The sequence below is a fragment of the Chiloscyllium plagiosum genome, chromosome 43 (genome assembly GCF_004010195.1).
Source record: "Chiloscyllium plagiosum isolate BGI_BamShark_2017 chromosome 43, ASM401019v2, whole genome shotgun sequence".
Taxonomy (NCBI): domain Eukaryota; kingdom Metazoa; phylum Chordata; class Chondrichthyes; order Orectolobiformes; family Hemiscylliidae; genus Chiloscyllium; species Chiloscyllium plagiosum.
The window spans coordinates 10,165,279-10,181,286 of record NC_057752.1 but is presented as its reverse complement, the minus strand read 5'-3'; the positions used below and the strand labels follow the sequence as shown (position 1 = coordinate 10,181,286).

At 43.7% G+C, this 16,008-nt stretch overlaps 1 protein-coding gene across 4 annotated transcripts in view; it reads right to left on the bottom strand.

Moving 5' to 3' along the window:
- LOC122543369 (zinc finger protein 148-like) overlaps positions 1-16,008 on the bottom strand; it is a 73,930-nt gene that overhangs the window by 26,808 nt on the left and 31,114 nt on the right. For 3 of the 4 annotated variants that reach the window (XM_043682013.1, XM_043682012.1, XM_043682014.1), the window contains one exon: positions 2,683-2,806. The exons of the other annotated variant lie outside the window; for it this stretch is intronic. In XM_043682013.1, coding sequence (XP_043537948.1) covers positions 2,683-2,806 — 124 coding nt within the window. The remainder of the gene's footprint in view (positions 1-2,682; positions 2,807-16,008) is intronic. 4 annotated transcript variants of the gene reach the window in all.

Here is a 16,008-nt window from a genome sequence, read left to right as displayed (position 1 = left end):
GTTCTGACTCATAGTCACAGCCTTCTGGCCTTGATTATTGCTCAATTCTAAAGTTCTACTTGATATAATGGATGTGACTGCCTGCCTCCTAGATAGGGTAGATAGAGATCACAATACTTTTGATACATTTCCATATGCTTTAGTTATGGCAAACTATCTGTTCTGCCCTGCCTGTTGAAACTTATTTGTTTTATTAGTTAATCTGTTACTGATTTAATAAAAGAAAGTAACAGCAATTTACAGATTCCTACCTTAAAGATAAGAGAACACTCACCAGCTACTGCTGGGAAATGAAAAATAAAATGCAGCACCTGCTTCCTCTCTCCACTGAATTCTTGCTTGCATCAAAAGCCCAACTTCAACCTTTCATTTATGAAGCAATTAATTGTGATCACGCCCTTGGTACAAGTAAGAATGTGCATTAAAGTGCTGCATTGCTCACAACTAGCCAACAATCAAAAAGATCACTGATATTTCAGTTGGTGTATAACTATGGTTTGGTGAATATCATATGGCAACCTTTTAGAGGGGAACAGATTAACAGGCACTTTATAAAACTAAGTTGATGGTAAAGCACTTCTGATGATGATACCTCATGAGAATCATCTTTTGCCCTTTGCAACACTCTTCAACAAAATTAACATCTGGTTTTCCATTTCTGTCCAAGACTCAATGGTATCTTATTTTTATTAATTCTCATGTACTGTGTTAAGTTTGGTCGGAATGCACATGTTTAAATCAGTGTTACTGAGAAATTACACATATTTTATGATAAAACACAAGCTGCTGTATGGTCATTAAAATTAACTATCTATTGTTTCTTTTGGTTTGCCATCCTGCAAATACCTACCATTTCCATCTTTTTAAAAAACTAATTGGCACACATGTAAATCAGACAGAATACACCTCAATGCAAGGAATTAATTGCACGCTACTTTGCTTCTATGAAGCTAAAAGGCAAAGTTACTGGAAAGAAGTAACAGTCTGAAGTGAATCCAACTTAGTGAATCCTTGTTACGACAGAACCACTTAGTGCACTGAGCTTTGCCTGTTCATAACTGCATTTAATTTGGGGCTTGTTTTTGACAGGTTGCAGGACAAGAAACTCAATTAGCTCTGGTTTATCACATGCTGCTTAGATATGTGGCAAGGAATGAATCAAATACGAATAGATAAAATCGTGATGGCAAAAGTTGTTGCAGAAAACCTTTGACAATCTTATGCTCCAAATTTGAAGCAAAAGACAGGTTACACAATGTTCAGAATTCAGCTTTTTGAAATTTAACATGGTATTCAAAAGAACAGATTGATTCAGAGTCTAGTTGAATATGTAGGATCAATTCTACCAATGGATTAGAGAAACAAAATCGGGAAGAGGCCAGTCAGCCCCTCTGGCACGATCAATTGGCAATTTTGCTGTTCAACACATCACAGCCCAACAAGAGCAAAACATCACGTGCCAAGTTAGCTGATCTTAGTTGGAGTGATTGCAAGAGCTGTCGCTAGGGATAGTGGATGGAAAAAGGGTATTGCCACAGGTCCCTCTCCTCATCACAGCACATTAACAATATACTGAAGACCATGGATTTCAAATGAGGGCAACATCAGGCTGAGCTGTGATATTCCATACACACCCGCTCCCCCCCCACCCCCCCCGCCCCTCGCACCCAAAACAAACAGTCCATTGATATAGACTGTCTACACTTACACCAGAGGACTGGAGGGCAGCTGACATCTGTGGAACCAAACTTCAAACAAGAGGCAGCATGTTCAGAGGGAAGAAGAAAAAAAAGGCACGGTCACCTGTTTACTTCCTGTATTTGAAAGTGCTTTTGAAGTCTGAATTTAGAACACCTACACCTAGGAAGGAACCAAATGGTTTATGAACCGGAGAGTAAAAGTCAGTGTACTGAGTGCAGCGGGGTGAAATTGTATTGCAATTGTATTGCAAACTAGCCATATATATTCATCGTACATGTATAAGAGCAAGCCCAGTTTCCCAGCTCACAGAAACCTGTATCTGGGCACAACATACACAAGGGATATCATGTGATATGTAGCCACTTCCAAGAAGTTCAGTTCAAAAATGTTGGAACATTTACAATACTCAACACTCACTTATGTTTTCTAAAGAGTGCAATTAAAATGTTTCACTGATGGCTCGAATGCTAAGCACACCATGTAGATTTGGCTCCCATGTTGTGTTCACTGATCTCAACTAGGGTAGCAGTTGGAGTACGACTACTCCTTCTAGTGTCCCTGGGTAAAGGCATCATTAGCCAGGTTTCCCCAATTCCAATCATGATCAAAGGACCCCTGCTAGCAATTATGTGTATGCTGTAATGTCCACTAAAGATCGGGCTTGGCCATGCTAAAATTATTTGATGACAATAACTGGTTGACACAAGATGGATGAGGGACTCAAGAAACTACAGGCCTTTGTTGTGAGGAAGAGAGCAGAAAATAGGAGAGGAGAAAGTTTAAATGTGCTCATTGCATGATCAAAAGAAAATTATTTTATGACTTGGCAAATTTTAAAGAAAAGAGCTCTTATTAAACAGGAAAAAGGTATTCTGGCACCTGTAATAAGGGTTTAGCAGTAGTGGCATTTTCTTTTGAAAAGCGTACACAGTCTTTAGCTTACAAACAGCTCTGAACACACCCACGGTTCTTGCATTCTACCTGTGTGGATGAGGATGTGCCTCTGCAGATGGTAGTTAGTCCGGAACGCAGCGCTGCACTGCTCGCAGATGTGAGTCTTGGGAGATTTAACCAGGAATGAGCCATCTTCACCGACTACCAGAATCTGAAAGGCAGAATATTTACACACAATGCTCGACGTGCTTACTGCCAAGACATCAGACAAGCCCTCAGAAGTCCATGCTAGGCCCCTCAAAAAACAATGGAGATACATGACCACTGTGTACAACATACATATTCTGATGATCACAAATGATTTCAACTGTATTTCCATCAATAGGAAAAGTTGCAGAAAACATCTAGATTGAACAAACTTTCATCATACACATTTCACAGCAAAAAACAGAATTAATCATCCATAACGTTACGATTATCTATTCAGGTATATTTTCTCTCCGCCCTCCTTTTGATTTTTTTTTTAAGCATCCTCTACCTCCTCTCTATCCACAATTTTAAAGTTTTCCATGAGGTCCTGACTGAAATGTGGACAGGCATGAGTTCTTAGGCTGTTGTTAACGCAGTTGAGGCAGCACTGAAGGTCAAAGGCTGATATGCTCTTTAGTCATTACTTCCTATGCTGCATGAAGCATTTTGCCAGTCTGTCCTATAAGCTGTGGGCAGTGGAAAAAATCAAGCTCATCCAGCTGGTGTATCATGAGCAAGACAGTGATTGAACCAGGCTGAGGAGCAATAAATAAAAATTAAACTCATTTGCACCGGACAAGACAGAAAATACAAATCCATGCAGTGAAGCAACAGGATTTAGTAAGTCTTAAAGTAATTCAAAGAAAATGTGTGCCTTTTCTCCCCCCAATCAATATTTCAGATCAGAATCAGAGACATCAAAAGCAGAAACCACGCTTCAGCAAATAATTTATCAAAAGACAGAAAACTGTCTGAAGGCAACAGAATAGAACAGAAAATCAAAAGCAACAAAGAGTAAGGAAACAGAATGGAGACAGACATTAACACTCAATTCACCAAATTCGGCCTGAGTCCAGAAGGTTGTGAAAGTGGCTAATTGAAAAATCAGATGCTGTTCCTCAAGCTTGTGTTGAGCATCTTTGGAACACTGAAAGATACAGAGGTCAGTGAGATGAGAGTGGGAGCAAGGTAAAGAACAAAAATGACAGACGACAGCAACTTCAGGGTCACACCTGTGGACTAAACAGAAGCATCCCACGGAGCAGTCATCCAGTCTGAATTTTGTCTCCTGTGTCAAGATGACCCGCATTGTGGATGACAAATATACTATACTAAATTGAAGTACAAATCTATATGGGGAGGTTATAGATATGGGGAGATTGGACAGCAACGGTTAGAGTCAGGAAACCTGAAACAGTGACGGAGAGCATCCGAAGAGTCATAAGATGTATGAGTAACTGACAGCGTGATCAACTTTTACATTATAAAATGGCAACTAATCTAACCATTCACAATTCACTCCCCTGCGTAGAATTCCATCAGGCAAAACCATTGATTCCCTCTTTACAAAATTCCAGCGCAGTAAAGGACTTCTTTTAACTCTCACCATAAAAAAGATCCAGTCATTTCTCAGATTCCCATCAAAAATTTGAAAGGACCAAATTGCGTCTCAATCTCTCGATGTTTAGATCGTATTTTTAAACAAACAAACTACCTACAAATGTTTGACAAAGACAAAGTAAAAGGAACCGACACTGAGCCAATGAAGGAGGACACGGAAAAAATGATCTGTTTCACAAGATGGATTTCAAGTTTTTGTTTTAATTTATTCACTTTGTGGGATGGAGGCATTGCTTATTTATTGCCTGTCCCTAGTTACCCTTGAGAACTGTGGTGCTGAGCTGTTTTCTTTAACCGCTGCAGTCCACCTGTGGGTTGACCCACAATGCCATTAGGGAGCAAATTCCAGGATTTTAACCCAAAGACAGTGAAGGAATGGCAATATAATTCCAAGTAAGGATGATGAGTGGCTTTGAGGGGAACTTGAAGGTGGCGGTGCTCCCATATATCTGCTACCCTTGTCCTTCTTGATGGACAGAGTTAAAAAAAATCACACAACACCAGGTTATAGTCCAACAGGTTTATTGGGAAGTACTAGCTTTCAGAGCGCTGCTCTTTCGTCAGGTAGCTAGTGGAGCAGGATCATAGGACACAGAATTTATAGCACAAGATCATAGTGTCATGCAACTGATACGATATACTGAACAAACCAAAACTGCTGTTAAGTTTTTCATCTTTTAGAATAGGTTGCAGGTTTCAATTCAGTAATATGTAAATCTCAGAACTTCTTTCAAGTCACATTCCCGAGATAACTTAAGGTTTTATTAAAAAAGAATGACATCTCAGCTCAGACAATGCATTAAAGGTGTGAGGTTAGAGTCTGTCTATTTCAATCAGACTGGTTCTATTTCCAAAGTAGGAATTTATAAAATGTCGCATGGATTGACTGCCTGCAGATTGTGCGCTTTTTGAGCAAAATAGAATGTATCTGCAAATACAATTCTGCAAATTGTGTGCCTGTGTGTGCATGTGAGGGTGGGGGAGAGTGTGTATGTGTATGTGTGCCTGGTAGAGTGCGTGCATGAGTGTGACAGAGTATAAGTGAGGGTCTGCATGAGTGTGAGTATGTAAGTGTGTCTGTGTATGTGTGCTTGTGTATGTGAGAACGTATAATGTAGTGGGATCTCCTGTAGTATGACATGAACCCCAGGTCCCAGTTGACGCCATCCTCATGGGTTCTGAACTTGGCTATCAACCTCTGCTCGGCCACTCTGTGGTGTTGTGTATCCCGAAGTCCACCTTGGAGGACAGTCACCCGAAGATCCGAAGCCAAATGTCCCTGACCGCTGAAGTGCTCCCCGACTGGGAGGGAACATCCCTGTCTGGTGATTGCTGCGCAGTGTCCATTCATCCATTGTCGTAGCGTCTGCTTGGTCTCGCCAATGTACCATGCCTCGGGGCATCCTTGCCAGCAGCATATGAGATAGACAACGTTGACCAAGGCAAATGAGTACCTGCCGCGTACATGGTGGATGGTGTCCCCATGAGTAATGGTGGTATCCTTGTCACACACTGACAAGTCTTGTAGTGTCTGCCATGACAGGGTTGTACAGTATTGTGGTCAATGTTGTCCTGAAGGCTGGGTAGTTTGCTGCGAACAATGGTCTGTTTAAGGTTTGGCAGTTGTTTAAAGGCGAGAAGTGGAGGCATAGGGAAGGTCTTGGTGAAGTGCTTATCCTCATTGGTAATGTGTTGTAGGCTACAAAGAACATGGCGTAATTTCTCCGCTCCCAGGAAGTACTGGACAACAAAGGGTACCCTATCAGTACCCACATCAGGATCCACATCTTCTCGATGGAAGTGGTTGTGGGTTTGAAAGATTTTGTCTGAGATTTGGTGAATTGCTGCAGTGCATCTTATATAGTACATACAGCTGCTACTGAGCGTCAGTGGTGGAGGGAGTGGATGTTTGTGGATGTGGTGCCAATCAAGCGGCTGCTTTGTCCTGGACGGTGTCAAGCTTCTTGACTGTTGTTGGAGCTGCCCCCATCCAGAGCAAGTAGGAAATATGCCATCACACTCCTGATTTTTTTAGATTACATTCCCTACAGTGTGGAAACAGGCCCTTCGGCCCAACAAGTCCATACCGACCCTCCAAAGAGTAAACCACCCAGACCCATTCCCCTACTCCCTAATAATGCACCTCTCAATATGGGCAATTTAGCATGGCCAATTCACCTGACTTGCACATCTTTGGACTGTGGAAAGAAACCGGAGCACCCGGAGGAAACCCACGCAGACACGGGGAGAATGTGCAAACTTCACAGACAGTCGCCAGAGGCTGGCAGCAGTGCTAACCACTGAGCCACCGTGCCGCCCACTTTGTGCCTTGTAGATGGTGGACAGGTTTTGAGGCGTCATGAGGTGAGTTACTCACCTCAATACTCCAAGCTTCTGACCTGCTCTTGTAGCCAGTGTTTATGTGATGAGTCCAGTTGAGTTTCTCATCAATGATAACCCCCAGGATGTTGTTAGTGGGGGAATCAGTGATGGTAACACCATTAAATGTCATGGGGCAGTGGTTAGATTGTCCCTTATTGGTGATGGTCATAGCCTGGCATTTGTGTGGCACGAATGTTACTTGCCACTTATCAGCCCAAGCCTGGATATTGTCCGGATCTAGTTGCATTTGGACACAGACTGCTTCAGTGTCTGAGGAATCGTAAATGGTGCTGCACGTTGTGCAATCATCAGTGAATATCTCCACTTCTGAACTTACAATGGAGGAAAGGTCACTGATGAAGCAGCTGAAGATGGTTTGGCCTCGGACATTACCCTGAGAAACTCCTGCAAAGAAGTCCTGGAGCTGAGTTGACTGACCTCCAACAACCATGACTATCTTCCTTATGTCAGGTATGACTCCAACCCCAAAAACCAATTTATCCCAGTTTTGCCAGGGCTCCTTAATGCCACACTCAGTCGAATGCAGCCTTGATGTCAAGGACTGTCCCTCTCCCCTCCCCTCTGGAATTCAGCTCTTTTGTCCATGTTTGAACCAAGGCTGTAATGAGGTCAGGAGCTGAGTGGCCCTGGTGGGACCCAAACTGGGCGTCACTGAGCAGGTTATTGCTGAGCAGGTGCTGCTTGATAGCACTGTTGGTGACACCTTCCATCAATTTCCTGATGACCGAGAGTAGACTGATAGGGCAGTAACTGGCTCAGTTGGATTTGTCCTGCTTTTTATGTACAGGACGAACATGGGCAATTTTCCACATTGTTGGGTGGATGCCAGTGTTGTAATTGTATTGAAACAGCATGTTCTGGAGCACAAACCTTCAGTGCTATTGTCAAAACGTTTTCAGGGCCTGTAGCCTTTGCAGTATCCAGTGCCTCCAATCGTTTCTTGATATCATGTGGAGTGAACCGAATTGGCTGAAGACTGGTATCAGTTATGCTGGGGACCACTGAAGGAGACCGAGATGGATCATCCACTTGGTACTTCTGGGTGAAGACTGTTGCGAAAACTTCAGCCTTATCTTTTGTTGGGCTCTTCCACCGTTGACGATGGGGATATTTGTGGAGCCTCCTTCTCCAATGAGTTGTTTAATCACCCACCACCATTCATGACCGGATGTGGCAGGACTATACAGGCTAGATCTGATCCGTTGGTTATGGGACCGCTTAGCTCTGTCTATCACTTGCTAATTATGCCGTCTGGCATGCAACTAGTCCTGTTTGGTGGCTTCACCAGGTTGACACCCATTCTTCAGGTATGCCTGATGCTACTCCTGGCTTGCTCTCCTGTACTCTCCATTGAACCAGGGTTTGAGTCATCAAAATAGGCTGGGATATTTTTCACTGGAGAATAGCAGGTTGAGGGTTAACCTTTATAGAGATTTATAAAGTCATGAGGGGCTTAGATAAGGGGAACAGCAAAGGTCTATCCCCTAGGGTGGGGGAAGTTCAAAACTAGGGGGCATATTTTTAAAGGTGAGAGGAGAAAGATTTAAGAGGGACCTGAAGAGCAACTTTTTCCAGAGAGGGTGGTTCGTAGGTGGAATGAACCGCCAGATGAAGTGGTAGGTGCAGGTACAGTTACAACATTTATAAGACATTTGGATAGGCAGATGCATATGAAATGTTTAAAGGGATATGGGCCAAATGCAGACAAATGGGACTGGTTTAATTTGGGATTATGGTCAGCACGGACGAGTTGGTCCAAAGGGTCTGTTTCTGTGCTGTATGACTATGTGGGGCTGGTGGTACTTGAAGTGTTGGGTAGAGGAGTTGTTGGAATGTCTCTTATAGAGTCCTAGAGACGTACAGCACGGAAACAGACCCTTCGGTCCAACTTGCCCACGCTGACCAGATATCCCAACCCAATCTAGTCCCTCCTGCTCGCACCCGGCCCATATCCCTCCAAACCCTTCCTATTCATATACCCATCCAAATGCCTTTGAAATGTTGCAATTGTACCAGCCTCCACCACTTCCTCTGGCAGCTCATTCCAAACACACACCATCCTCTGCACCATCCTCTTTTATATCTTTCCCTCTCACCCTAAACCTATGCCCTCTAGTTCTGGACTCCCCCATTCCAGGGAAGAGACTTTGTCTATTTACCTGATCCATACCTACCTACGACTCCACTTTCAAGGAGATATGAACCTGCACTCCAAGGTCTCTTTGTTCAGCAACACTCCCTAGGACCTTACCAATAAGTGTATAAGTCCTGCTAAGATTTGCTTTCCCAAAATACAGCACCTCACATTTATCTAAATTAAACTCCATCTGCCACTTCTCAGCCCATTGGCCCATCTGATCAAGATCCCATTGTATTCTGCAGTAACTTTCTTTGCTGTGCACTACACCTCCAATTTTGGTGTCATCTGGAAACTTACTATCTATACCTCCTGTGTTCATATCCAAATCATTTATATAAATGACAAAAAAGCAGTGGACCCAGCACTAATCCTTGTGGCACTCCACTGGTCATAGGTCTCCAGTCTGAAAAACAACCCTCCACCACCATGCTGTCTTCTACCTTTGAGCCAGTTCTGTATCCAAATGGCTAGTCCTCCCTGTATTCCATGAGATCTAACTTTGCTAACCAATCTCCCATGGGGAACCTTGTCGAACGCCTTACTGAAGTCCACACAGATCACATCTACCGCTCTGCCCTCATCAATCCTCTTTGTTTCTTTTTCAAAAAACTCAATCAAGTTTGCAAGACATGATTTCCCACAGACAAAGCCATGTTGACTATCCCCAATCAGTTCCTGCCTTTCCAAATAAGTATATTAGATACCTCCATTTCACATGTGTTCCTGAAAAAGTCTCGCAACGTATTTAATGGCTTTCAGCATCAGGTGAAAGTCAGTGCTAGTTAGTGCCAAACGAAACTGTGTGCCAATATGGGTCAACGCAGGGGAAATTCTATCCTAGTGAAGGAGAGTGCACAGAAATTAGACACCAATGAGGGACAATGCCACACCTGTATGCTCCTTCAAGTCAACCCTATTGGACCCATACATTTCTGCAACTCAGTGCCAGAGGAACTATACTCCACTGAGCCGATGCCAGGTGAACTGCAACCAAAGCAAAAGCTGGCGCCAAGCAATTGCACCTAGAAACCATTGGCGCCTGTCAAACTAAACACCATTAACCAAGAAACAGTAGCCCACTAAGAGTCAACAGAGTTAGGGGGGGCAGGCAAGAAGGGAAAAAGCAGATTCGTGCCAATTCTGGTGACTGATGAGAAGTCCGGTTTTGCAGCAAGCAAGTTCATCTGCTCCCCTTTGATCTGAAAGGGTGAAAATCTGGACTATAAAGGAATGCAAGACAGTGATTAATTTTCTGGGAAGGAAGGAGGCAAAGGGGCCAGGCCAGTGGGAGGGCTAGAAACAAGAAAGTTAGGAGTTTGAGAATGAGATTACATTCGTGGAGGAGCTCTGGAAGATTTTATTCTGCAGACTGCTGGCGATGGTAATGGGGTTGGAGGGAGCAGGAAAATTGGAATGGAAAAGGAGTCACAGAAGTAATGAAGTAAATGATCAAAGGCAATCCAGACTTCAAATAGAGAGGCTGCAAGAGTTGGGGAGTTGGGATGGAACATTGATATAAAATGTATGGTTGAGGAAGGACACAAAGGCAGTAAAGTCATTGAGGTGGTGGGCACTGAGAATAAAGCAGAGATAGGGGTGGACAGGAACAAGAAGATCTCTGAGGAAATGGATGGAGTTTCCACCACACTGAATTCCAATGAACGCAACCACTCACTCTAGAACTCCAATGCATGAAATCATTCTCACTGTAGCAATATTTTTGATACCTCATTTCATTTTTCAGAAGATACTGAAAGCTCTGCACACAAATCATCTTGATGTTATAACATGCACTGCACAGAATTCCAAACAGACCCATCTATTTCTGTTTTCTTATATCACTACATAATATCAGCAAAGCCAATTATTTCCCACTCACTCTCACTGTAGTGAAACATAATGAACCAAATCAACCAGGCTTCCCACTCTGGATTGTTACACAATGGCCTTGCTCAGAAGGGAGTTTGTGGGAATGTTGCTAAGATACATACTTCAGTCCAATAAGCTTGCTGAGTGCTCACGCAATAATTACACAATCATTAGCCACATCAGTAAGATACCAGAGGGCTGCTGGCAACTCTGGAACAGTAATCCTTCTGACTCAGCACCTCCAGGACAGAAAAGGAGGAAAGGCTGCATTTGCTGCCCTGATTTGGAGATGCCGGTGTTGGACTGGGGTGTACAAAGTTAAAAATCACACAACACCAGGTTATAGTCCAACAGGTTTAATTGGAAGCACACTAGCTTTCGGAGCGATGCTCCTTCATCAGGTGATTGTGGAGGGCTCGATCATAACACAGAATTTATAGCAAAAATTTGCAGTGTGATGTAACTGAAATTATACATTGAAAAATTGATTGTTAAGCCTTTCATCTGTTAGAATACAGTGATAGTTTCACTTCTTTCATGTGTAAATCACAAAACCCTTTTTTTTAAAGTTGCATTCTCGGGTTAGCTGTTAACAATGGTGATAGCTAGACAATATGTTGAAGGTGTTAGCCCCCTGTGTTCTCTGTCTATGACCTGATGTTTAGATTGATTCTAATCTGCCCTGGAAACAGTAGGGGGCACATTCAGCTCATGCAGTCAGAGTGCCTGCAACGTCACTTTGAGCAGTGCTGCAGGATTTATGCAGTAGCTTCATATTTAAAGTTTATTTCATGCAGTAGCCTGGCGCCCCTGAAATGAATTACAAAACTATTGACACAGAGAAATTCAGAGCCATCTCCCTCCAGGCAGTAAGAGAGGCAACCAGCAAAGGATACAGCCGACAGCAAGGAGAGTGGCCAGTGGGACGACAAGGAAGAGACAGCAACAATGGATGCACTACTGCCGGTTCCAGGGAGGTGTGGGCAGATAATGGTAACATCAATAGCACAGACTTCCTGTTCAAATGTCTCAGTGGAAGGTGTATCAGGGATCAGGACAAGAGATTTCCCAACACTACAGGAAGTGCACATCCTTTTTCTTCCCACATAAATCAGAAATAATACACAATATAAAATTCAATATATAACAATTAACAAAGACCTCATTCAACTTGTCATGAATTTAGGCAACAGCATAATGCAAATTTCCAATATCAAGGTTTCATCTGACAACAATTTGTTTGGGGCATTGTCTCCCAGTGAAGCAGTAAGCCTACAGAAAAACCAAGCATTATCCAACTACTCAGCAATGTGGTGCAGCAGTCAAAACATCAAGAACAATGGAAAACAATAAAAACAATTATAACATTTAAAAGGCATCTGAATTCATATACAGTAACAGAGTCATAGAGATGTACAGCACAGAAACAGACCCTTCGGTCCAACCCGTCCATGCTAACTAGCTATTCCAACCCAATCAAGTCCCACCTGCCAGCACCTGGTCCACATCCCTCCAAACCCTTCCTATTCATATACCCATCCAGATGCCTTTTAAATGTTGTATTGTACCGGCCTCCACCACTTCCTCTAGCAGCTCATTCCACACATGCACCACCCTCTGTGTGAAAAAGTTGCCCCTCTGGTCTCTTTTATATCTTTCCCCTCTCACCCTAAACCTATACCCTCTAGTTCTGGACTCCCTCACCCCAGGGAAAAGACTTTGTCTATTTATCCTATCCATGCCCCTCATGATTTTACAAACCTCAATAAGGTCATCCCTCAGCTTCCGACGCTCCAGGGAAAACAGCCCCAGCCTGTTCAGCCTCTCCCTGTAGCTCAGATCCTCCAACCCTGGCAACATCCTTGTAAATCTTTTCTGAACCTTTTCAAGTTTCACAACATCTTTCCGATAGAGAGGAGACCAGAAGGAGTTAGAGGAATATGGGCCAAATGCTGGCAAATAGGACAAGATTAGGTTAGGATAACTGGTCGGCATGGACAAGTTGGACCGAAGGGTCTATTTCTGTGCTGTAAACTCTATGAATCTGGTTATTTAATGCTTAACAGGAGAGAGTAGAGATGTTGAAAATAGCAACCTGATCTTGCTTACTGCACTGCCTCTCCAAGCTCATCTTGGACGGAATCTCAGTCGAGGCATGCTGCTGCATCCTTGTAATGGATTAAAGCAGAGACTTAAGATGCTTTTAAAAAGTTTGCAAACCAATAGTTCCTACTTAAATTTGGAGGTATTCTGTTGATGCAATTGAGGATATATAGGACTCAGTTAAAGTCGAGTTAATAGGAAAACTAATCAGCCAGGTTTACAATTGCCAAGTGCTACTGAGTGTGTCTGAGGCTGGGTTTGATGTACGCAGTACTGAATGAGTGGAAATTTGCTCCACCTAAATCAAGTCATTGTCATCATTTCCTGCCACCAACATTGTTCCCAGGCCATCCACTCTATCCAAGATCGGAGACTAAACCACACTCCTCTACACAACCTTGGCATCACATCGGACCCTAAATGGAAACTGCTACTCCACATCTTTGCCGACAACAGGCTGCCTCACTCCACTTTCAGAATGTCACCCAACAGAGAAGTGTAAAAGTAATAGTGACAGTGGGGGATTTAAACTTCTGCAACATTAATTGAGTTATGGATGTAGGTTTGCTCGCTGAACTGGAAGGTTCATTTCCAGACGTTTCATCACCCTACTAGGTAACATCTTCAGTGGGCCTCCGGGCAAAGCACTGTTGATCATTCCTGCCTCACAGCGCCAGAGACCCGGGTTCAATTCCCGACTCAGGCAGCTGACTGTGTGGAGTTTGCACATTCTCCCCGTGTCTGCGTGGGTTTCCTCCGGGTGCTCCGGTTTCCTCCCACAGTCCAAAAATGTGCAATTCAGGTGAATTGGCCATGCTAAATTGCCCGTAGTGTTAGGTAAAGGGGTAAATGTAGGGGAATGGGGGGGTTGCGCTTCGGCGGGTTTGTGTGGACTTGTTGGGCCAAAGGGCCTGTTTCCACACTGTAAGTAATCTAAGTAATCTAATCTAATCTAATCTTTCTATTTAGAAGCTTGGGTCTCTTTGGGTTGGTTATGTCATTTCCTGTTGTGACGGCATTTCCTGTGGTGATGTCATTTCCTGTTCTTTTCTCAGGCGATGGTAGATGGCGTCTAACTTGATGTGTTTGTTGATAGAGTTCCAGTTGGAATGCCATGCTTCTAGGAATTCTCGTGCGTATCTCTGTTTGGCTTGTTCTCGGATGGATGTGTTGTCCCAGTCAAAGTGGTGTCCTTCCTTATCCGTATGTAAGGATACTAGTGAGAGTGGGTCATGTCGTTTTGTAGCTAGTTGATGTTCATGTATCCTGGTGGCTAGTTTTCTGCCTGTTTGTCCAATGCAGTGTTTGTTACAGTCCTTGCATGGTATTTTGTAAATGACATTAGTTTTGCTTGTTGTCTGTATAGGGTCTTTCAAGTTCATTAGCTGCTGTTTTAGTGGGTTTGTGGGCTACCATGATGCCAAGGGGTCTGAGTAGTCTGGCAGTCATTTCCGAGATGTCTTTGATGTAGGGGAGAGTGGCTAAGGTTTCTGGACGCGTTTTGTCTGCTTGTTTGGGTTTGCTTCGCCCGGAGGCCCACTGAAGAGGTTACCTAACAGATGACGAAACTTCTGGAAATGAACCTTCCAGCTCAGCGAGCAAACCTACATCCAGAACCTCAGCCTGAGCTACAAATCTTCTCAAAACTCATTAACTGAGTTAGTCATAGTGTGAAAAGCTTAGACTTTAAACTGCATCCAGGAGAGCTTTTTAAGCCAGTGCGCAGAAGGCCCAATTACAGTGGGGATGGTCTTGGACCTAATTTGAGGTAATGAAGCCAGGCAAGTGGTCGAAGTATCAGTGGGGGAGCACTTTGCAGACAACAGTCATAACTCTTTTAGTTTCAAGACAGCTATAGAAAATTCAAGGATGGGCCTGAAATCAGATTTCTAGATGTCTCGCATTGTTGCATCACAGTGCCAGGGTTCCAGGTTTGATTTCACCCTTGGGTGACTGTCTGCGTGGAGTTTGCACGTTCTACCCATGCATGGGTTTCCACTGGGTGCTCTGGTCACCTCCCACAGTCCAAAGATGTACAAGTTAGGTGAACTGGACATGGAAAATTGCTCCATAGCATTCAGGGATGTGCAGGTTAGGTAGATGAGCCACGGTAAATATGGGGTTATGGGGATCTGGGTGGGATGCTATTCGGAGGATCAGTGCAGATTCAAATGGGCTGAACGGTCTCTTGCTGCACGGTACGGATTCTGTGATTCTATGAAAAGCCAATCTTAAAAAGATCAGGTCTGATTTGGCCAGAGTGGTACAGGAGCACACAATTTATGTAAATCTGAGTCAGAGCAGTGGGATGCATTCAAGAATGAAGTAGGGAGAGGACAGGGCCAACATGTTCCAATAAAGACAAGGGTGGGACCAACAAATCCAGCAGACCCTGGACATTGTGGAGTAATATCCCAAATATTCAAGAGAGTGGGGTGGGGGGCAGAGATGAGTATGGTGGCCATCACCAACGAGAAGGTGCTTTATAAACTGAAAGGTCTGAAAGTAGATAAATCACTAAGACCAGATGGACTATACTCCAGACTTTGGAAGGAGATAGCTGACAAGATAGTTGAGGCTTTCGTAGCGATCTTTCAGGAATCACTGAGTCAGGGACAGTCCCAGAGGACTGGAAAAATCACTGAAGTAACCTCCCTGTTTAAGAAGAGAGTAAGGCAAAAGACGGGAAATTATAAGCTGATTAGCCTGACCTCAGTCATTGGTAAGATTCTGGAGTCCATCGTGAAGGATGAGATTTCAGGATACTTTGAGGTGCATGGTTAAAATAGGGCAAAGTCAAATAGTTTCATCAAGGGGAGGTCATGCTTGACAAATCTGTTTGAATTCTTTGAGGTGGTAACAAGCAGGTTAGATCAAGGAAAGCCGATGGATGTTACCTACCTTGAAGTCCAGAAGGCCTTTGACAAGGTGGCGCACAGGAGGCTGCTGAATAAGATAAGGGCCCATGACGTTATAAGCAAGGTATTAGCAATGGATAGAAGTTTGGCTGTCTGGCAGAAAGCAGAGAATGGGATAAAAGAGTCCTTCTCAGGATGGAAGCCAATGACTAGTGGTGTTCTACAAGGGTCAGTGTCGGGACCACAACTTTTCACTTTATACATTAATGATCTGGATGAAGAGACTGGGGGTTAAGTTTGCAGATGATACAAAGATAGGGAGAGGGACAGGTAGTATTGAGGAGGTGGGGAGGCTGCAGAAGGATTTGGACAGGTTCAGAAAGTGGGCAA